We start from the raw sequence: 25,097 nt of genomic DNA on the forward strand, positions 1-25,097 counted from the left end.
AGCAATTGTTGGTGAAACTGAGTAGGTCTAGCATTATCGATGGAGAAAGCGAAAAAGAGTTAGCATTTCGAGTCTGCTGACTCTTCATCAGTTAACTCTGCTTTCTCTCCACAGATGCTGTCAGATCTGCTGAGTTCCACCAGCAATTTCTGTTTTTATTTCATACTTTCCAACTTTGTTTTCAACTTAATTGGTGCCATAGCTATGTCCTCCTGACTAATCCTATATCTTGGACCTCAGTTAATATGAGACACTTTTTGCAAAGAATGCCCAGCTGGATCCTCCTGTTTCCATTTCTGACATACCTAATTTTGGCCCTCAGAGGATAGAGGTAGGACCTGATTCATTCAGAAGAGAAACCCAAAGTTAGCAGGGCCATTTGAACTGCATACTGATTTCAAACAGAGCTCATTTCAGTGACTATGTGGGAGCCATGAATTTATGCAGTGGAAGGACACAGACTTAAAGGTTTAATTAGGTCTGAATAGCAGATTGATTTGTAATTTTGTTTTAATCATCTGCTTTTTAAATCTAAAAGAAAAAGCTGCAACGAGGGTTAAAAAAAGATTGGCCCTCTGTTCGACTGCTTCAATTAACAGGCTAGAGGGTCTAAGAGCTTCTGAAGCAGCTGGGCTGAAGTCTCAGCAAAAGAAGGCAACCAGCCACAACATTCACCTTGCCCCGTGGACACCAATATGCTGCTTCTGAGATTGGCAGCCCAACTCTACCCTGCTACCTGAAATGAAAATTTTACATTTTGGCATACATTTTACTGAGGTGGGTCAGCAGATTGAGAATTTTCCACACTGAAGCTGCCCTCTTCAATATCAAAAGTCAGGCACTGTGTGGCTTTTTGGCACTTGTTCTTATATATCATTTTAGTGATGGCATCATTCCAACATTTGGCACTTTATTGGTAGACCATTTGGTAATGGTGTACCTCGCTGAACCTTACTTTCATAACCAACTGTTTGCTTCTCTATGTATTATTTTAGTATTTTCAGTGTAATCAAGATTTGGTCTCAGTCATTGAGTAGAAAACACCAACAGCCCTGTTCAAACCTTAATTTTCCAACAAAGTTATATATTATTTCTCAATGAAATAAAAATGCACTAGTTCAAAATACTTTTAAATAACCTGAATATAAATTATTGAAATGAAATTCAGATTTCAGTATATTAAATAAAAATAATTCATTATTCGGAATTACCTTTCATTAATTTCCCTCAGTAAATTGGTTCTTAAACATATGCTAGATCAATTGATTATTTCCTTTCATAACCATCCTAAACTACATGATAAGTAGAAAACCATTGAAGCAAGACAGCACTTGAACATTGAGTTAACAGATAATTTATGACCTTAACCATGTTTCACATTCAACAAATGATTTCCCTTCAGTCAAATTATTTCTTGGTCCACTAATATAGAAATTGTTATAGATGGTTAATTCTCTAATGGAATCTGTAATGAAGTTTCAATAGACAAATTATTTAAATTGGAGATACTTTATTGATGTATCTCAATCTTTCCTTACAATGTCTTGCAAAATTAACTAGCACTTATGCTTCTTAAAAAAGAAAGAACTGTGGCTGCAGTAAATTTGTGCTCCTTTTTCTCCTCCTCGATGTAGCTATGGTTCCTGGCAACAATCCCTTATTTTTACTGCAGTCTGCCATTTCTGACTGTGTTACGCATGATTGTTATGTTTTAAACTTTTATTAGTAGTCAGGTATTAAGCTAATTTGCTGATCAGAATACTGGCAGGAGTAAACCTGCAATTTACTGCTTGCCTGATTTTATTTTCAGTTGAAGGCAATGAAAAGTAAATTGGGCAGTCAGTATAATCCCCTCAAAAGTTTGCGGGACTGGTAAAATTAAAATGATAAGTTCTTTCAGATCTCTAAGCTCAATTTCTTGTTGCTTGCAACAACAATAAATTCCTCTCATTCAAGAGTCACATGCCATTTCAATACCTCTTTTACTGCAATCAGTAAGATTTTTTTTTGTCTTTTCTCACTGAATTAACTGCATAGAGGCCGGTATCCTGTTACCAAGTTACCCTTTATTTATCTGTGCACAGTCCATGGGATTGGCTCAGCCAGCTCAAAGCCCATTTCTAGACTGAGGAGACCTTTTGAATTGCTTGTTTTTATTTGTCAGCCAGGCCTCCCTGTTTGACGTGGGTAAAAAACCTCAATCAAGGATTTCATAGTCAATGAGATCCATATGGCCACATCCACAGGCTCCCAAACACTAGATTCACCTTCCACATTTCAAAAATTATTATTTTCTTGTGTATTTGTTTCTTTTATCAGGTAGTTGTATGTTGATTTCAGGTCTTTCATCCTTCCTTCATTCCCACCTTCCATTTCTATCCTTTTTTTTCTCCCTTCCTGTATGTCTTCATGTCCTAAGCTGATTCCCACTTGCAGGAACATAGTTTGCTGTTACATTTTTAAATACAGCCTGGATTGTTGACTGCTCTGGAATGAATTTTCCAACTTTTCTATCAAATGAGGTTTACAACTGCTGCATGTTGTATGAATGAAAGTCAAAAGGAGAAGCCATGAATATGTTCCAAGTGCTGAATCCAGATTTCAGCTTCAATTAAAGTACATAGACTTTTCTCCTGATTTATTTCATAGCTCTCTATTTTTCTCCTTATTGAAAAATATTGGGGAACAATGTTTGAATCATGCTTCACTCTCTAGTCTTTGTACGTCTAATTTACCGGATTACAGGGGTTGAATTTATTTACTATGTCCAACATATTTCCTGGGCCATCATGAGCAAATAACTTTTTGGCCTAATCTGTGTCAATCATATATGGTATAATAAATGTTGCAGTTCCAAGTTTCCTTGTTTTGCAACTGCAATCCACCTATCATAGATGAGATAGAGAATGAGAAGGCACAGCAGCTGACAATATTATGTGTGACTAGCAGAGTTCAAGACATTTATGAGTCTGGAGAGATGAATGAGTGATTTCTTCAGCTGGGCGAAAAACTTTTGCTCTGAATCTTTTTTTAACCATTTCTCTCTCTTCTTATTTTGCACTGATCGTCACACCAGCAAGAGTATTTAGCCCCAAGCATTCATTTGCTGCTGTTTCTCAGGAGTTGACATTCCCAATGGCATACACTTACAGTAAAATGAATGATGAGGAGGAGGAACAGCAATGAAAGGGATCAACATTGGGATGCAACAATGCAGCTCACTAAATAATTAATCACCCCACACCCCAGAAGAGCGCACTGCAGGAAAAAGACAGTTGGGAACACTGCCATTTGCTGTATATGGCGCTGCAGCCAAGCTTGTATTTGTACTTTTAACTCTGTGGCACAGGCTTGGCTGGATTTATCTATTACAGCTGTCACTCCTACACACCTTGTAATGAAAAGAACTCCCCTTCCATGAATCCATTCAAAGCTAAAGTGGTTAATTTCTTATATAAATAAATAAAATTCTATTTGGAATCCACATCAAATACAACTAATCTTTAATGGCTTCTTTAAACTCACAATCAAATTGTGTATTTAGAATCCACTGTTGAGATAATTGGCCCGATCAGAGGTCACATGACACCAGGTTATAGTCCAGCGGGTTTATTTGAAATTACAAGCTTTCAGAGTGCTGCTTCATCAGGTGACAAAGGTTCACTTGACAAAGGGGCAACGCTCGGAAAGCACGTAATTTCAAATAAGCCTGTTGGACTATAATCTGATGTGTGATTTCTGACCTATCCATGCCAGTCCAACACTGGCATCTCCACATCAGAGATAATTGGAGCTTTTGATACCCAGCCAAACATGAGAGATCTCTGCAATACCAACAAAACTACATAATACATATTCATCAGGTGACCCATGTAAACTACAGAAGGACGAGAGGCTCCACCACCTTTATGATCATATTAAAGCAGCAATGAGATAGATCCAGGGTGCAATATATAGTACCAGCATTGCTCCTGTAGAAAATCTTCTTAATTCTTAATCAGGAGGAATTGCCGGTCCTACAGAATGCAGATTTTCTGATGGCAAGTTATGATGTAAGGTGCCATAATTTATTTAAAACTACACAGCTCATTAGTCTTTATCATTCATCACATTGTGCACATTTACACAACAATCCCTTTTTTAATCTTTCTAGTTGGTCCATTGACCCATCTGATCAAGTTCCTATTGTACTCTGAAATAATCTTCTTTATTATACACTACACCACCTTGTGAGGAAAATGAGGCAATGGATTCATTTAATTGGAAAAAAATGTTCATTTCTGCCATTTCTCAGCTTGGTACAAAAATAAATCATGCTTTCCAAACTAAATGCAATTATGTGTATGATTTAATGTTGGACAGAAGATCACACAACAATACGTGTCATTATATTATTAGAGTACCATGTGAAATGATCCTGCATCTACACATTATTTCTAGTCAATTCCATTAACATATATTGCTGTCATGTCTGAGATAATTAAATTAATTAGATCAATCGCTAGATATGCATTAATTTATCTGAATTCGGAGACTGCATAGTTGGATAACACGTCACATTTTATTTATACATGTAATGCTTTGTTAGGTTTGCACAAATTACAGTCACCATTGTTATTTGAAAGGTTATTTGTATTTGACTTACTTTCTCCATATTTATTTCTTAATAGTTTTTGTGTTAACTGTTACATTTATTTTATCTCCAGCTCCTCCTAGGTTCACAGTTACACCAAAGAATCAGGAAGTTATTGAGGGGCATACTGTAGATTTTGACTGTGCAGCTGAAGGTAATCCAATTCCAATAATCGCTTGGACCAAAGCAGGTAATTACATACTGTGTAATGATTGGATATTATATCTGAATTGTATGAACACTGCATTCTAGTTGATAGACAATATTTAGCCCTTGAATTTTAGGCTGCACCTTTGTTATTTAACAAGCTATCTCCGAATGGTATCAAGAATAATATTTTTGCAATTTAAATGCAATTCAATGCAATTTAATCCTGCATCCATATTTTCGTGAAATGTGTACTTGTTTCTCATGCTTTCCCTTATCTACTAGTGCAATTGGCTGACTTCTGTTTGACTTGCTGGATTCCATCATTCCTTAATCAGATTTCCCAATGCTACCCAGTGGCAAATCTTCTCTGTATCGTCTCCTGAGCATTCATTTCTCTCCGGTAACGTACATTCTAGAAGTGCACACAATACTCTAGCTGTGGCTGAACCAACTATTTATGCAATTCCAACGTAACCTTCCTGTTCTTTAAATCTATGCTTCTGCTAATAAAGGCAGGTACCCCATATACCTTGTTATTCACTGCCCCACAACCTTAAGGGACCAGTGAACATGTTTACCAAGTTTCCTCTAATCCTCAGTGCTCTCTAGAGTCTTTCTGCTCATGTATTCTTTTGCCTTGTTTGTCCTGACCAAGTGCATCATCTTACTCTTATCCAGATTGAATTCCATTTGTCATTGATCAGTCCACCTATATCCTCATGTAAACTGAAGTTATCCTCCCCACAGTTTACCACCCCACCAATTTTTGTATCATCTGCAAACTTACCGATCCACCCTCCTACATTAGAGTCTAAATCATTTATATTTACCAGAAACAGCAAGGGCCCCAACACTGATCCCTGCGGAACCCCACTGGACACAAGCTTGCATTCATAAAAACACCTCTTGACCATCACCCTCTGCTTCCTTCCACCCGGCCAATTCTGGAACCAATTTGCCAAATTTCCTTCGATCCCTGGATATTGCCTTCACTATCAGTCTCCCATGAAGTACAATAGCAGAGTCTTCCTGAACTTCAAGTAGGTCATATCAAAAGCATTGTCCTCATCTACACATTTTGATCACCTCTTCAAAAATTCAGTAAAGTTGATCAGCCATGACCTCTGTGTAACAAAAGTATGTTGACTATTCTTGATTAATCCTTGCCTCCCCTCAGAATTGCTTTCAATCGTTTCCCCATTCCCGAGGTTAGACTGACTGGCCTGTAGCTTCCTGGCTTATCGCTTGTTTCCGTTTTGAATAATGATACCACATTGGCTGTCCTCCAGTCATCTGTGACCAGAAAGGAGTTGAAAATTATTGTCAGCACCTCTGCTATTTCCTCTCTTCCCTGTTTTGGTTCTGTTCGCCGAGCTGGGAATTTGTGTTGCAAGCGCTTCGTTCCCTGTCTAGTTGACATCCTCAGTGCTTGGGAGCCTTCTGTGAAGTGCTTCTGTGATGTTTCCTCCAGCATTTATATTGGTTTGTCTGTGCAGCTTCCGGTTGTCAGTTTCAGCTGTCCACTGCAGTGGCCGGTATATTGGGTCTAGGTCGATGTGTTTGTTGATAGAATCTGTGGATGAGTGCCATGTCTCTAGGAATTCCCTGGCTGTTCTCTGTTTGGCTTGCCCTATAATAGTAGTGTTATCCCAGTCGAACGCATGTTGGTTGTCATCTGCATGTGTGGCTACTAAAGATAGCAGGTCGTGTCATTTTGGGGCTAGTTGGTGTTCATGATACGGATCATTAGCTGTTTTCCTGTTTGTCCTATATAGTGTTTTGTGCAGTACGTTGGGATTTTATACACTACGTTGGTTTTGCTCATGCTGGGTATTGGGTCTTTATCCTGGTGAGTTGTTGTCTGAGAGTGGCTGTTGGTTTGTGTGCTGTTATGAGTCCCAGTGGTCGCAGTAGTCTGGCTGTCAGTTCAGAAATGTTCTTGATGTATGGTGACATGGCTAGTCTTTTGGGTTCTGGCATGTCCTCATTCCGTTGCCTTTCCCTTAGGCATCTGTTGATGAAATTGTGGGGGTATCCGTTTTTGGCAAATACATTGTAGAGGTGTTCTTCTTCCTCTTTTGCAGTTCTGGTGTGCTGTAGTGTGTTGTGGCCCTTTTGAACAGTGTCTTTTGTGTGTGTTGGGATGGTTGCTTTCGTTGTTCAGGACTTGGTCTGTGTGTGTGGTTTTCCTGTATACCTTTGTGGTGAAATCTCCGTTCGGTGTTCTCTGTATCATCACATCTAGGAATGGGAGTTGGTTGTCCTTTTCTTCCTCTCTAGTGAATCTGATTCCTGTCAGTGTGGCATCCTGTGATCCGGTGTGTGTTTTCTATTTCTGTGTTTTTAATGATTACAAAGGTGTCATCCACATAACTGAGGAGAAAGTGAGGTCTGCAGATGCTGGAGATCAGAGCTGAAAATGTGTTGCTGGAAAAGCGCAGCAGGTCAGGCAGCATCCAAGGAACAGGAGATTCGACATTTCGGGCATAAGCCGAAGAAGGGCTTATGCCTGAAACGTCGAATCTCCTGTTCCTTGGATGCTGCCTGACCTGCTGCGCTTTTCCAGCAGCACATTTTCAATCCACATATCTGACCCAGAGTTCGGGTTGAATTTGCAGTAAGACTGTTTGTTCTAATCTTTGCATTACATCTTCTGCTATGAGTCCAGAGATGGGTGAGCCCATAGGTGTGCCGTTGATTTGTTCATATATTTGGTTGTTGAATGTGAAGTGTGTTGTGAGGCACAGGTCCAGTAGTTTGAGTATGCCGTCTTTGTTGATAGGTTCCCCGTCTTGTTGCCTGTTCTGTATGTCCAGCAGATTGTCTATTGTTTCTCTGGCTAGAGTTTTGTCGATAGAGGTGAACAGTGCCGTTGCATTGAATTAGACCATAGTTTCTTCCTTGTTTATATGTATATTTCTGATGATGTCCAAGAATTCCTGTGTTGACTGTATAGAGTGTCTGGATCCGCTGATCAGGTGTTTCAGTTTCTATTGTAGTTCTTTAGCCAGTTTGTGTGGTGATACCCCCGCAAGTTCATCAACAGAAATGCTGCTGAGCTTATTATCCAGAGTTTTGAAATTTTATTTATTTTTTCAGGGATGTGAGCATCAGTGCCTAGGCTAGAATTTATTACCCATCCCAAATTATCTTTATGGAAGTGGTGATGAGCTACTGCAATCTATACAGTGCCAATCCAACTATTCTGCTGTTTAACAGAGAGATTCATAACTTTGATCGAGCAGAGTGAAGGATATGGGTTTTATTTCCATGTCAGAGTTGTCTGTGGCTTGGAGAGGAATTTGTAGGTGATGATGTTCCCATGCTTCGGTTACCCTTCTACTAGTGATACAGGTTTTGAGTAACTTTTACTTGTATTCTCTTGGGTATAGAAATTTGTGAAATCATCTAATGATAGTTTTAAATTTTAAAATGATTTAATATGCCAAGTAAAGCAAAGTTAAATTTCTGTGTCAGAAGCATGCAGAACCGAAAAATACAAACTTGAATGAGGCTATTCAATATTGAAATCAGGAAGCACTTTATCACATACATTGTAGTAGAGATCTATAAATTCTTTCCATAAAGAGGCTGTAGATCAATTCAAATTTTTATGGTTGAGATCAATTGTTATTGAGATTGTTATTACATAGGACATCAAGTGATATAGATCAAAGGTAGGTAAACTACATTGTCTTTGATAATACCTGGTGAATCACATTGTTAAGGTCTGTTCATGTATTTCTAGTGTTAAGAGAAATTGTAGCTATTTATCTTTCTCTGAACACATCTAAATAGGGATCAGTTGGATATTAGGTATTGGATGAGAGAAATAAGACTGATCAAGTTAATCAACTTTTTCCATAATGAAGAGGCATGTACTTTGGTTTTTATTTCACAAATTGGTTTGGAATCTGTTAACAAATAATAATCATGGTAGCATGGGGTGGAATGCTAAATTACACAATTTATTTTATCTTCCTTTCCTCTTTGTAATCAATGTTATAATCAATGCTTTATCAATGATTACTACAGAGGAAAAATCCATAGCGTTGATAGAAAATGATATGACATTCCCTAATGTTTTAATTTATTATAATACCAATGCTTGACGTTTGCAATGACTGAAGAAGTGTTTCCCTGCTTTCTGTTTCCAGGAGGTCAGCTCCCCAATGATAGAAGGCATGCTGTATTACCTACAGGAACACTGAGAATTGTAGAAGTTGCTGCTCATGATCAGGGGCAATATGAATGCCAGGCTATCAGTGTTGTACAAGTCAAACTGATTCCAGTGCAACTGAAAGTGCAGCCCAAAGGTATATTTGTTTACACATGAGTTCTGAAGAAGTGTTATTGGACTCAAAATGTTAACTTTGTTTCTCTCTCCACAGATGCTGACAGACATACTGAGTTCTCCAATACATTTTGTTTGATAGATAAAGTATCCATCATTCACATGGCTTTGCTTATATTTATTTATACATAATTTATTATATTTGATATTGTGATTTCTATAACACAAATGAGAGTCATACATGTTAGAAGTCACATTTCAGTGACATGAACAACTATGATCGTGCATTTCAATCTTATAATAAAACCTTTAGCCTTATTTTATAAAATGTATGTCATTTTAGGCAATTATTCTTGTAAAATTATTGTGAATATTTGTACTTTCCATTAATTTAAATAGCAAATTTGTTTTGATAATCCAAATTAGGTGATATGCACTCCCTCCATAGCTGGAACATCCTTCCACAGATAAGAAGACCTGAACTGCACAGAGCACTCCAGGTGCAGTCTCACCAAGGCCCTGTATAATTGCAGTGAGAAATCAATACTCCTGTGCTCAAATCATTTTGCAATGAAGCCAACACACCATTTGCCTTTTTCCCAACCTGCTCCACCTGCATGCTTATTTTCAGCAGCTGGTACAGTGCTGGTAACCAGGGTACCCAGGTTGCGTTGCACCTCCCCTTTTCTCAATCTATCATCATTCCAGTAATCTGCGTTTCTGTTTTTGCCATCGGAGTGTCATTTGTCCTCCTTAGACATCATCTTCCATGTATTTGCCCACTCAACTTGTCCAAATCACATTGAAGTATCATCTTCACAGCTTAACCTCCTATGCAGTTTTGTGTCCCCGGAAAACTTAGACAAATTACATTTAGTGCCTTCATCTAGTTACTTCCTTCTGTATGTATATTATATATTCCACCCACTGTTATAGCCATGAACTTAATCATAATTTTGGTATTGACACTGGCACACTGCCCAATATATTGAACTTTTAAAGCTGATTTGTAGTGAGCACAATGTGATGCAATTTCTATGATTTGGAGATGCCAGTGTTGGACTGGGGTGTACAAAGTTAAAAATCACACAACACCAGGTTATAGTCCAACAGTTGATTGGGAAGCACTAGTATTCTGAGTGCTTCTCCGTCATCAGGTGATTGTGGAGTCCACAATATTAATGTTAAGGTACAAATGGATGGCAAGAACATTGCACCTAAGTATTTGTAATCAGAGGCCAATATCATGAATTTAATGCAAAGCTCACATGGCCCAACAATTTCATTCTGAATTCTGCATTAATTCCTGGAATACTCTCCAGTGTTGCTACTGTAAGACAGCCATAGAGTCATAGACATGTACAGCATGGAGACAGACCCTTCAGGTACTAAATGTAATTTGTCTAAGTCATCCATGTTGACCTGATATCTTAAGCTATCTAGTTCCATTTGCCAGTACTTGGCTGATATCCCTCGAAACTCTTCCTATGCATATACCCATCCAGATGCTTTTTAAATGTTGTAATTGTACCAGCCTCCCCCACTTCCTCTGGCAGCTCATTCAATACATGCACCACCCTCTGTGTGAAAAAGTTACCCCTCAGATCATTTTTAAACCATTTCATTTTCACCTTAAACTTATGCCCTCTAGTTTTGGATTCCCCCACCTTAGGAAAAAGTCCTTGTCTATTTACCCTATGCATGCCCCTCATGATTTTATAAACCTCTCTAAAGTCAATCCTCAGCCTCCGATGCTTCAGCAAAAACAGCCCCAGCTGATTCAGCCTCTCTCTATAACTCAAACCCTCCAGTCCCAGCAACATACTTGGAAATCTTTTCTGTATCCTCTCAAGTTTAGCAACATATTTCCTTAGAAGGGTGATCAGGGAATTGTATACAGTATTTTAAAAGTGGCCTCACCAAAGTCTGGTACAGCTGCAACATGATACCCCAATTCCTGTTCTCAAATGTGCCAAATGGCTCCTTCACCGATTTGTCTTACCTTTCAAAGAACTATGCACCTGTATCCACGGTCTCTGTTCGACAGCACTCCCCAGGATCCTCCTACCATTAACTGTATAAGTCCTGCCCTGGTTTTTCTTATCAAACTGAATCACCTCACTTTTATCTAAATTAAACTCTACCTACCATTCCTCAGTGTATTGGCCGATCTGAACAAGGTCCAGCTGTACTCTGAAATAATCTTCACTGACTACCACACCCACCTATTTTTGTGGCGTCTGCAAATTTACTAACCATACCTCCTATATTCACATCCAAATAATTTATAAAAATGACAAAAATTAGTGGATTCAGCACAGATCCTTGTGGTGCACCACTTGTCGCAGGCCTCCAGTCCAAAACGTGTAACCCTCTATCACCACCCTCTGTCTCCTACCTTCAAGCCAATTTTGTATCAAATTGGCCAACTCCCTCGGATCCCATGTGATCTAACATTACCAACTAGCATACTATGTGACACCTTGTCAAATGCTTTTCTGAAGTCCATATAGACAACATCTACCACTCTGCCTACATCAATCTTCTTTGTCACCTCTTCATAAAACTTGACCAATTTAGTGGACATGATTAAGCATGCACAAAGCCATGCTGAATATCTCAGTCATTATGTTTCTAAATACAATTAAATCCTGTCCTTCAGAATCCCCTCCAACAACTTGCCCGTTGCTGATATAAGGCTCACTGATGTATTCTTCCTTGGCTTTTCCGAACAGCCTTTCTTAAATAATCGCACCACATTAGCCAACCTCCAGTCTTTGGCAGCTCACTCATGGCTGTCGATGATACCAATATCTCATTAAGGGCCCAGCAATCTCTTACATTGTATCCTAAAAAGTTCAGGGATATACCTGATGAGATCCTGGGGAAGTTTTAAGACTTCCAGCATCTCCACTTCTTTAATGTGGACTCTTCTCAGGGCATCACTATTTATTTCCCCAAGAACCCAGCTTCCATATCCTTCTCCACACTAAATACTGATGTCACATATTCATTTAGGAACCACCTGTGGTTCCACACATAGATGGAGAAGTTGATTGTTAAGGGACCCTATTCTCTCCTTAGTTACTCTTTTGCCCTTAATGTACTTATAGAAACTCTTTGGATTCTCCTTAACTTTATTTGCCATAAGTATCTCATGTCTCCTTTTTGCCCTATTGATTTCCCTCACAGTATGCTTCTACTGCTGAGCAGCTGCTGCTTGGTAGCACCGTTGATAACACCTTCCATCACTTCACTAACGACTGAGAGTAGCCTGATGGGGTGGTAATTGACCGAGTTGAATTTGCCCTACCTTATTTGCCAATAGAAAGGCAAGCATTGCTTCTTGTCTAGTGAGTACATCCACATATTGAATAAGAAAGTTTTCTTGTATACATTTAACAAGTTCCCTGCCAACTATGACAATCCCAAATTCCCTACCATTACAATCCTATCATTCTTACAGATATCTGAGATCTCCTTACATATTTGCTGCTCTCTAACCTACTAACTATTGGAGGTTCTATAATTCAATCTCAATAAGATGATCATCTCTTTCTTATTTCTCAGTTCCATCTATATAATTTCACTGGACAATCTCTCAGAAATATCTACCCTATGCACACCCAAACAAAAAGTACCATGCCCCCTCCTCTCTTACCTCAGTTTCAATGCTTCCACAAGCATAACCCTGGAACATTAACCTGCCAGTCCTGTCCATCCCTGAGCCATGTTTCTGTAATAGCTATGATATTCCGGCCCCATGTTCCCAACCATGCCGTAAGTTCATCTGCTTTACCTGTCAGGCATCTTGCATTAAAGTAAAAGCAGTTTAATTTATCAGTCTTACCTTGTCCTCTGCTCAGCTCTTGTCTGCCTTGACTATTTGACCTGCTCCCTTTATCTATGCACCAGCCTCAGCCTTTTCCCTTTTCTGATTATCACTTTTGTTTCCCCACCTGTTACTAGTTTAAAGCCTCCCAAGGAACACTCGCAAATTTCTCCACAAGGATATTGGTCCCCTCCCAATTCAGGTGGAATCCGTCTCTCTTATACAGGTCATGTCTACCCCAGGAGTCAAAAAAATGTGAATCATTGGTCTGCTACACCAGCTCCTCAGCCACACATTTACCCACTCTGTCCTCTTGTACCTACTCTCACTGACGCATGCCACTGATAGTAGTTCAAATATTATTACACTTAAAGACCTACTGCCTTGTCTCCTATATTCTCTCTGAAGAATCTTGTCGCTTTCTTTTCTTATGTCATTGGTACCATCGTGCACAACAAACTGGACACTTTCTCATTTCAGAAAGTTCTACATCCTCTCCAAGATATCTTTGACCCTGGCAACAGGAAGGCAACACACTATTCTGATACCTCAATGATGGCTGCAGGAACTTCTGTCTGTGCCCCAGATTGAAGAGTTCTCTATTACAATTAATCGCTTGGAGCCTGTCATTTCCCATGAAAGCCCCCTCCCCCTCCTCTGTCCAAAATAACATACCTACTTTAGATGGGGATAGCCACAGGAGATCCCTGCACTACCTGGCAACCTCTCCTACCATTCCTATCTGACTATATTTGTGATTTTTCTAACTTCCTGCAACTGCCATCCATCACACCCTCTCTTATAAACTTCTCATTGTCGGTAACTGCCGCTCCAACGGACTCATGTAGTCCGATGGAATTCACAACTAAACACACTTCCTTCAGACACAGCCTTCAGGAACGTTCAAATTCTCCCTGACAGGAAGAGCACATCACCCTGCTAAAAGCCATTTCTGCCCCTTTAACAATCCACAGACACAGAAATTCCGGGAAAACAAGCACAGCACACTTTGCTCAAATACACAGTGTTGGCACAGTCTTTTGGAATGCTGCTCCTTGGTCAGATAGCTATTGAAAGCCTATCCTTCCAACTAAACCTGCTGGACTATTACCTGGTGGTGTGTGATTTTTTTTTTTACTTGGTCCACTCCAGTCCAACACTGGCACCTCCACAACATGGCAACCTGTAGTTTCAGGCAGTGATATTTTTTTCTAAATCACTGATACCTTTATAGCTCCCCCTGAAGCTGGATATTGGACCTTCCACATTAACTATGAAACTTGACTGTTTGTTTGCCATTTCAGTAAAACCCAATATCCAGAGCCCTTGTGCAATTTCTCAGTCTGACAGCTGTGAAAGTACACTTGTTAGCTGCTTCATGGAAAACCAAACTCCAAGCCTATGCAATTCCTTAGTCTATAACCCTGCCACGTAACTCTAGGAGTTGAATTGCAGCAGTAATTTAACTATGACACTGTGTTTGAATGTTTGAATGTCACAGATCGAGGGATGTAACATTTAGAGCATAAGTCAGAGATTCAAGTGAATGAAAGGCAATTGAGAGCAAGTGGGTTAGACAAAGGGAAAACTGTGTTAGTACTTAAATGCAGAATTCTACTGACAATGGAAGATAGGTAGTGTTCCAAGTAAATTTTGGATTTATTTGATGTTGTGATTTGACATTATCAAAATAATCTCTACAATTTTACTGTGCAAAATAGAATTGATACATACAACTTCATTCCATCAAGATATTAAAAATGTTGAAATTTCTAGGCAAAGGGACTTCCTTGGCTATCTCAAATCTGCTTAAACTTAAACTTGTGCATGGATTCCCAGGATAGAGCTTGATCAAAATCGATAACAATGAGTACCAGGGATAATCTTCCATTATAATCATTGTATGGTACAAATCACACTTCAGTTTAAATCAATTTTTTTTACTTCTGAAATCGTTTGCTTGTCCATGGATATAATACAACATGAGAATGGGGATGATATTCAAAAAGACTTGATCCCATTGTTTTTGATTTGTGTATCAGACAGCAGTTTATGTGCAGATCTATACATAATACATGCTTCTTAACAAAGAACAAAGAAAATTTCAGCACAGGAACAGGCCCTTTGGCCCTCCAAGCCTGTGCTGATCCAGATCGTCTATTTAAACCTGTTGCCTATTTTTCTAAGGATCTGTATTCCTCTGCTCCCTACCCATTCATGTATCTGTCTAGATACATCTTAAATGATGCTATCATACCTTCCTCCACCAACTCCATTTGCAATGCATTCTAGGCATCCACCACCCTCTGCATTGCAACTTTCCATGCATATCTCCCTTAAACTTTGCCCCTCTCACCTTGAACTCGTGATTCCTAGTAATTGAGTACCCTACTCTGGGAAAAAGCTTCTTGCTATCCATCCTATCTATAGCTATCATGATTTTGTAGACCTCAATCAGATTCCCCCCGCCCCCATTCAACCTCTGTCTTTCTAATGAAAATACCCCTCAGCTACTCAACCTCTCTTCATAGCTAGCACCCTCCATACCAGACGACATCCTGGTGAACCTCGTCTGCACTGTCTCCAAAGCAATGGACTTGAACACCCAGATATCTCTGTACATCAATTTTCTTCGGAGCTTTTCCCTTTACCATATACAGAAGAACCTTGGTCATCTGAAGGACATGGGCAGGCAGTAATTTGTTCGGTTAATCAAATTCCGGATAATCAAATACCAGCTAACATAGTTTAACTGAGCATCAGGACTTTGCGATCATGCCGGATAGTCCGATAGTCAGATAATCAAATGCTGGATAATCGAGGTTCACTCTTCAATCAGATCTTCCAAAATGCATCACCCCGCATTTGTCCAGATTGAACTACATTTGCCATTTCTCCGCCCAACTCTCCAAACTGTAGCATAAATGCTGTCCCCTCCACACTTTACTTCAGCTCTGATGAAGAGTTATCTAGACTCGAAAAATTAGCTTGCTCTCCACAGATACTGTTTGAACAACAGCATTTGTTGTTTTCATACAGATTCCAGCATCTGCTGTAATTTGTTCCTACTAAGAATGAAGTTAGTTGTGTTCTGCGTATAATCACTGTCACCACAGACTATTTGTACAATATATTGGATGTTGCTAAATGCCTAACTGTTATTAGTTAAATGTTGAATGTTTGGATTTGATTTGAGTTGGTTAATTAATTTTGTTGTCTTTTGCCAAACGACAAATTTGAAACAGTTCCATATGTCAGATGTTTCTTTTGCAATTACCGTTACAGTAAAAGCCACAATCCAAAAAAAAAGACTATAATGGAACAGGAATGTGACCAGTACTTGTGCTGACCTGGCTAACATGTGCGTTAACAAGGGAAACACTGTTGATTACTTATGACACAGTTGGCCTTCCAAAGATCCTCATGGAAATAGGGCCTGCCAATATTTTGTGTTTGACAAAAAATGAAGAATAATTGTACCATACTTGCTCTGGGATATCATTAAAAATGACATCACAGTGGCATTGTGTGTATATGTCAGCAAATGGAGAAAGAAATGACAAAGGTTTTCATGGAGTTAAGATTTTTTAAAATTTCAGTTTATTTTGGAAGGCAGTGCTGGGGAAGGAAACGTTGTGAAATCAGCAAGCTGTTTATTGATTTGTGTGATGTTAGAGAAAGAACTTACATTTATATAATACCTTTCATAATCTCATTTGGAGTTCAAAACTATTTTACTCCGAAGATGTGCATAGAAGTATAGTCACTATTGTAATGGAGGGGAATATGCCAGAGTCATCAAAGTCATTGAGTTGGTACAGCATGGGAAGAGGAGCTTTGGCCCACCATTCTCATGTCAGTCATCAGCATCCATCTATTCTAATCCTTGTTCTAGCACTTGGCCTTTAGCCTTGAATGCTATGACAGTTTAAGACTTCAGAATAGTTCTTGAATATCTTTATGGTTTCGGTTTCTACCACTTTTTCAGGCAGTATGTTTGTGATATCCACAGCCCTTTGGGTGAATTATGTTTTCTTCAAATCCCCTCTTCCTTCTTATCATGAAACTGTAATCTCTGGTTATTGATCCCTTACTAAGAGGAAATCTTTCTCCTTATCTACGTTGTCCATTCTCCTCAGAATTTTATGCACTTCCATCAAAAACCCTTTGCCTTCTCTACACTAAGTAAGTCCAACTTATCTAGTTTCTCTTCATAGTTCAATCATTCCAGCCTAGGCAATATTTTAGTGAATCTTTTCTGCATGCTTTCTCGTGCAATCACAACCTTTCTTTCGTGTGGTGACCACAACAACACGTACTGCAACTGTGACCTAACTAGTTGCCCATCATACCTCCTTGCTCTTGTGTTCTGTGATTAATGGAGACAGATAGCCCATATGCTTTCTTTGTCATCTTCTCTACCTGTCCTGCTGCCTTCAAGGATCACACTAACATCACTTTGATCCTCTGTGCTTCCTAGGATTATGACATTCTACGTGCACTCCCTTGCCTTTTAGTCCTCTCAAAATGCATTATCTCAGATCTTGACAAGAACATATTGGCCCTGCACTCCCCTTTTTTCCCCCATTTGAATATCTCCCTCAGTGGATTTTTTGCAAGTAGTCAATTTTGGCCAGATCCTGTCTTGTCTTATTAAAATCGGCCTTGCCTTTATTCAGGAACTTTGTTTCTGCTCCTTCATTGTCATTGCCCTGTCTTACCTTAAATCTTAATGAATTCTGGTCACAATCACTGAAATGCACTCACTCTGTTGTTTGTCTTTCTACATGCAAGCTTAAAAAGCTCTCCTGGAGAGATTCTAATAATTATAAGCCTTTCACATTTTGTCTACCCTAGTTAGCATTGGATAATTGAAATCCCTTGTGGTTATTACTGTATTGTTTTTACAGTTCTCTGGTACTTGCCAACATATCTGTTTTATTTCTCACTGACTGTTTGGGGCTCTATTGTACGGCCTTCTTTTGTTTTTAAGTTCTATTGATATGAACTCATTTGAGGAACTTTTTAAGATACCATCCCCCCGTTATTGTAGAAATTGACTCTCTGATCAATATCGCAACATGATCTCCTCTTTTATGTTCGTCCCCCTGCCTCCCACACCATTCCGCTTAAAAATTTTATACCCCAGAATATTGAGCTGCCTGTCTTGTCCTTCTCTCACAACCATGTCTCATTGATAGGAAGGATATCACATGCCCATGAGTTAATAAACCCTCTCAACTTATTTGCTTCACTTGCAAATCTCTTCATATTAAAATAAATTCCACTCTCTATGCCTTGCCCCCTTGTGCCTTAACTTGCCTATTTTTGCACTGCTTTCTACAGCCACTTGGCTCTTCTTAACACTAACACTTAATCGTAACACTAACACTTAATCGTAACACTAACTCCTACCATATCTTTGCTCCATATCCCATTCCCCTGCCAATTTCAATTAAACCCTCACCAATTGCACTTGTAAACCTCCCCAAGAGGCAGTTGGTTCTATTCTAGTTCAGATGCAATCCATTGGACTTATGCAGGTCCCCCCTTTTTCAGAAATGGACCCAGTGATCGACGGATCTAGAGCTCTCACACCTGCTCCAACTCTTCAGCCATACATTCAACTTCTATCTGCTTATTCCTAGATACAACTAGCAGCTGGCACCAGGAGTAATTTAGAGATTATAACCTTTGAGTTACTTTTGTTTAAACTGCTACCAAACTCCCTAAATCCTTGTTGCAAAATTTCATCTCTCTTTCTACCTGTGGTGTTTGGCCCCAATGTGAACCATGATCTCTGACTTCTTGTCCTCCCTTTTCAGAATATCCTGTAGTTGTTCAGTGACATCTTTCTTCCTTGCCTGAGGAAGGTAACGTATCATCTTGGAGTCGCATACATATCCATCGAAATGTCTGTCTGCACCCATCACTACTAAATTATCTCCCACTTTTGTTTATCTTCTCTTTCTAATCCTCCATTGGGTTGGGTTTAGCTGCACTCCTTACAGGAACCATCCCGCTCATCATTTTCCAACACAGAAAATCTGCTTTTGAGTGTGATACACTATGGGGCTTGCTTGACTACCTACCTCCCACCCTTCTTCTGACAAATGGTCACCATTTCTCCTTCTGTCTGCACTTCCTTAAGCTGCATTTAAAAACCTGCTCTCCACATAACTCTAAGACTTGCAGATGCACTGCTGTGCCTCCAGCTGATGCTCAAGCTATGTAATCCTGCACTCAGGTTGGTCAATCCACTGCCATGTCTGCACATGGGGCCATTCAGGCTGCCAGGATCATCTAGGATTCCTCACGGACTGCAGGTCTGGCAACAGGACTGACTTCCCCTGCCATACCTTGTCTTTGTCCCAAATGCATTTCCTTAAATTTACGTTACTCTCCCTCCCTTACCTTACTCTTTTTTACTTACATTATTTTGTTATATTGGACCTGACTTTCACTAATTTCTGATATTTAGTAGTACAATTTTCTAATTTGTAGCAATGTACAGATGATACCTAAAGGGAGCACTTTCTTACAAATCACTTAACTCTATGGATTTTCTGTGATGTCACTCATTGACGAACTGACTGTGATAAACTCTTCTTAGACTGCTTCCCTGTAACATTGACTGCAGAATACTATTCCTGGATCATTTTACCAGAGTGCTGACTGAAGACTATCCATCCCAGACTGATTAACTATGATGCTGACTGCACCACACTGATCACAGCCAGCTCCCACAAAAAAAATGTCACAAATATGGGTTTATAAGATTGTTATGTATTTGGACAGTCTTTAATTTAGGCTAAATAAAAGGGATCGCATGACCTGTCCTGAAGTCTGACTGACATTTGACTTGGGTGAGACAGCTGCCAAGGATTAAAGGGCAGCCTGAGTTACTTCATTGCAAAACAAAATGTTCAAACTGTTCACACTTAGAGACAATGGTAGCTATATAATATATATATATTATATATATATTTACATTGGTTGGATGATTAAATCTGAATATTCATACCGACAAAGAGATAAATATACAGAAGTTACACCATCAAACCCAATGCTTACCATTTTCATGGAGGTGTGCGAAATGCCATGTCCGAATGTTTTTTGTTTTCATTCACTCCTGAGATGTGGGTATTGTTGGCTGGGCTGTCATTTGTTATCTGCCTCTAGTTCTCCTTGAGAAGGTGCTGGTGAGCTACTGTCTTGAACCATTGTGGACAATTTGGTGCAGGTACACTCACAAAGGCATTGGAGTGAGAGTTTCAAGATTTTGGCCCAACAAAACTGAAAGAATGGCAATATATTTCCATATCGATTGAAAGGGACTTCATTGGATACTTGCACATGACATTTTCCCTATGTATCTGCTGTCCTTGTTCTTCCAGATGGTAATGGTCATGAATTTGAAAAATTATGTCTGAGGAACCTTGGTAAATTTCTTGTAGATGGTACACACTGCTATGTTGTAGCATTGAGGGGATTGTCCATCAAGTAGCCTGTTTTGTCATGAATGGTTCTTGAATGTTGCTGAGGTTGAACTCATATAGACAGGTAGCGGGTATTCCAGCATTCTCCTGATATGTCCCTTGTAGATTAGATTAGATTAGATTACTTAGATCTTCTGTCCCCGTGTTCGTTTGGAGGAGAGAGACACCGGGTCTGATTAAAAGTATAAACAGGTTTAATGAGAGAGAATCGTACACAGTACAGTGAGGTGTCTAGCTCACTGGAGAAGGCGCGTTCTGCCTATATTTTAATTTGTCTATCTTTTTGTTCTCTCACATTCCAGAGTTACATCCTTATTTGGTAAAATGCAGTATTTTGGTATGTCATTGGTTCTCACCTGATAACATTCTATTACCTCAGTTTGAACTACGTGCATTCTGACACGGCTCCAATGTCCTGTTATCTCTCACCCTCCCTGGGGCCTCTTCAGGCTATGCCATCAGCTTTTCAGTCTGTTCTTAGTGTAACATAATGGCTTACTGCTGCCTAGTGAAGCTAACAAGTTCCAGACTTGCTAATACTACCTTACGTGAGCACTACCTAACAATAAAGTTTCTTACACTTCCTAACCTTATTAATGGATCCCAACACTCCCTCCTTTGGCCTCAAATGAGGCCACACAAAATACAGCAGTTCGCGCGCAGCAGTCAGGACCCGGATGGTCGGTGAGCGCCCCTCCGTCGCTCCATTGCAAGACCGACCAATTAGTTTAACCCAGCTTGTCTGACTCTAGGGAGACATAGTTATAGGGGATAGGAGTCCCTAAGCAGCATACAACTTCACAAAGCAATCCGCGTCGCAAAAAATCCCTACTCTATGCGCCTCTCCAGTTTGCATACAATCGTTAAGGCACGAGAAGCAGTGAAATAATACATAACAGACATAAGTACTCAAAAGTCGTAACATGGAGGTGGGAGGTCTCCCTCCATCTCAAATTCGGCCATGCCAACTGTCGCACAGGGAGCGCCTGCGCATTCCTGCTGTACAGCTTGATAAGGTGGGGGCGAAGAAAGGTGGTCATCCTTGCCTGTAAGGGCTCGGTCGATTGTTCGAGTTACAAGGGTCCTGCACAGAGAGTCGTACCGCAAAGCACAGACCCAGCCCTATGAGAAGATGACCAGTCCGCCTTGGTTCAGACATCATCACCACCACTCTCCGTCTCCTCTCCGGGAGCGCCCTCCGCCAGTGATTGTCCTTTTGGAGATCTGGAACAGTGTGAAAAGTGGTGCCAGTTATTGTCCCCCTCCCTGTCCACCCTCAGGGTGTTGTTAGCCACTTCGGTGACTCGGAATGGCCCTTGCCACCTCTGCTCACTCCAGGATGTCCTGCCTGGGTGCCGGAGGTAAGCTTCCTCCCCCACCGAGAGCGGTGCCATTGAACCAGCCTCCTTTTCCCGAGCATCGATCACCTGTTGCCTGACTAGCTTAACCATCTCGTGTAAGACCTGCATGTACTGGGTCATGCCCTGGTTCATGAAGTCCCAGGTGTCCTCCCACCGGGGTGATAAGCGAGGTCCAGGCATGGGTCTACCGGTCAGAATCTCATGAGGGGAAAGGAACGTGTCTCCGCACTTCTCCTGGCGCATGGACATAAGAGCCAGGGGCAGTGCTTGTACCCAAGTCATGGAGGTCCCCGCCAGGACCTTCGCTATCTTGTCCTTCAGGGTCCTATTTGCCCGCTCAACTAAGCCCTGGCTTTCTGGATGGTATACACTGCCAAACCTATGGCTTATTCCCAGCACCGCCTCCACATGGGCTAGGTGTTCGTTCTTAAAGTGGGTGCCGTTATCGGTACAAACGAGTCTGGGTACCCCATGTCTGGGGATCAACTCATTTCGCAGCCAGTTGGCCACTACCTCCCCATCCTCCTTCTTTGTTGGCGTCGCCTCCACCCACCGGGAAAAATGGTCCACAATCACCAGGAGGAACCTGTAGTGGTCTGGCGTGCGCCACTTGGCCCCCATGTCAGTGAAGTCCATGCAAATTTCCTGCCAAGGGCCGAGGGGCATTGGGAAAGTAAGTAGTGGGTGAGAGAGAGCTCTGCGAGCGTTATGCTCATTGCAAATCTTACACTTTGCTCTCAGATTTTCCAATTGTTCCCGTAGCTTGGGAGCCCACCAATGAACCCGCACTGCCAGGAGGACCTTAGACAGTGCCACATGCGTCGGGCCATGGAGTTCAGCAAATAGTGTAGGGAGCAGGGACCGGGGCGCCACTACCTCTCCGCCTGCCGATCTCCATAGTCGATGCTGCGAAGTCCCCACACAAATCGTCTGGGCCACCGCCCCCTTGCTCTCCCACTCACCTTTCTCGGCCGCACTTGCGCGGTCCTGTAACTCAATAAGGTGCATGATGGCATCCTCCTGGTTGACTGGGTTGCCCACATCGCATTCATTCCCATGTGGTGTCCCCTGTCCATCCGTTATCCCTTCTTCCGTGGCCCCTCTAACACTGTCTCCCTGTGTGCACCTCCCTTCAAAATCCTGAGCCACCAATCTTGTTTCAGTATCAAATGTCCTTCCACAATAATGGCATCCTGCCTGTGGAGACCTTCGTCTCTGCCCCTGTCGCTCAAACTCTCTATCAAATGCTCCTCCTTGTCTCTCCCTATCCCCTTTCTTCTCTGCCCTACATGCTATCACTCGCTGCTCCGGTTGCTCACTTTTGGTTGCATTCTTCTCCTAATTACCTCATCAACCGCAGCTACCATCATTTACGCGTACTGCTCCTGTCACTCGTCCTTTCTCTCTTTACAAACGCTTTCTGTGCCCTTCCTAACAATTCATTTAATGGTTTTATCCCACTTCACCCTTCTATCTTCTGTATCTTTCCCTATCCAGCATCCCCATATAAGTCTCCTTTCTCCCGCAGTAAATAGTATATTCAAAATAGACATTAACTCAGCCCACAAATACAGGCTGGGCCTCAAAAATAAATTAACTTGTTCTGACAATCCTATCGGATTCTCAACCAGGACCGTCATTTCCTTTTAAATGTTCCGACCTCCCCACTGGTGAGGGGGTCACACACAAACCCAATCTCCTTGTCCCCTATAAACACTTCCCGAAGGGGACAAGTCGTTATGTTCTTCCCTGTTTCTTTCTTTTAAGAAATTTTCCAATGTTCCTATCTTCCCATATGCTCAAACACCAATTTATCAATTCATGCTTGACTAACTTTAAGGCCTGTTCCTAACTTGTAAACATATTTATATATTTACGTCCATTTATTCAGTGTTTAATATTTAAAATGTAAAATGCATACAGTTCCCAATTTTGAAATCCACTGTAATCGTCCAGATTTAGTAACCTAATTTAGATCCAAAATTAGTTTTCTTATGTACTCCTGACCAATCATTTCTCGATTACAATACTTTAGGTCGTAAAAATAATCAGAGCTGTCTTACAACAATTTGTCAATTCAAGTTAAAAACTTCTAATGCATGCACAATGGTCGAATCCAAGGTCACAGATAATAACCATGGAAGTTTTCGTTTTTACAACTACCCACTGTCGAACGAAACTTCGACTGTCCTTCATATATTGCTTTTATGTAAAAATAAAAGAGGTTAGTAAGAAAAGTAGTTAGGGAGTCATGACTCATAAAAGAACAGAAGTTATTAGCCTTAAAAAATCATGTTAAGTTCACATAAAAAGAAATCACTTTAAACAGCAGTCCCGGAACTCAAGCTCTAGAAACAAAAACAAGAATTCAATCACCAAACAAACAGATGCATCTAAATCATGTTAAACAACCATAACAATCACATCCAAAACAGTCCTGGGACTTATGCCCTAGGTGACAAGACTTAAACATCCAATCACTATCAAACAGATGAATTCAAGCCAGAGCACAAAGTGTTAAACTGTGTGTTAGCAGAGAAGCTTTCAGCCAGTCTCTCTCTTTTACACAGACACACCGCTGACGCACGCAGCAATAGCTTTCTCTCTCTCTTTGGGCAACAATACAGACTTTTTTTTACAGACTCACACACAGATTTCCACACACAAAAACTCTCTTTCTCACACAGACTTTTACAAACACAGAAATACTTATACACACACAGATTTTTACACACCCAGAGACTCTATCTTTCTCATAAACAGACTCCCTCTCACACACACACAGTCGCTCTGTCCGTAGCTCTGTGTCTGTCTCTGTCCCCTGTCCTCTGTCTTTGTCTCTCTCTCTTTGCCCAATGCCCCCCTACTCTAGGAATTCAACTTATGTGCGTCGGGGTTCGTGAGCCCCTATTAAATACTTCCATTATATTGCGGGACAGGCCGGCTACTGAAATACGGTCCAGAAATCGGGTTCTCAAATCCTTGTAATTCGACTCCTGACAAAGCCTGTTCCAGTCAACACTGTCCTCTGGTCAGGGGAAGTATACACTTTACCCCAAATTCGTCAGCGCGGGGGGAAGCATACGCTTTACCCAAGTTCGTCAGCGCAGGGGGAAGCATACGCTTTACCCAAATTCGTCAGCGCGGGGGGAAGCATACGCTTTACCCAAATTCGTCAGCGCGGGGGGGAAGCATACGCTTTACCCAAATTCGTCAGCGCAAGGGGAAGCATACGCTTTACCCAAACTCGTCAGCACAGGGGAAGTATCCGCTTTACCCCAAACCCGTCCAAAGCGCAGGGGAAGTATCCGCTTTACCCCAACACTGT

General features: G+C 40.8%; 1 protein-coding gene across 2 annotated transcripts in view; it reads left to right on the top strand.

Annotated features, from left to right (window-relative positions):
• Window positions 1–25,097, top strand: part of LOC132814373 (peroxidasin homolog) — a 590,104-nt gene that overhangs the window by 436,328 nt on the left and 128,679 nt on the right. For both annotated transcript variants that reach the window (XM_060823479.1, XM_060823480.1), the window contains 2 exons: window positions 4,707–4,823; window positions 8,941–9,099. In XM_060823479.1, the coding sequence (XP_060679462.1) occupies window positions 4,707–4,823; window positions 8,941–9,099 (276 nt within the window). The remainder of the gene's footprint in view (window positions 1–4,706; window positions 4,824–8,940; window positions 9,100–25,097) is intronic.

This window comes from Hemiscyllium ocellatum, chromosome 4, assembly GCF_020745735.1.
Source record: "Hemiscyllium ocellatum isolate sHemOce1 chromosome 4, sHemOce1.pat.X.cur, whole genome shotgun sequence".
Classification (NCBI taxonomy): Eukaryota; Metazoa; Chordata; class Chondrichthyes; order Orectolobiformes; family Hemiscylliidae; genus Hemiscyllium; species Hemiscyllium ocellatum.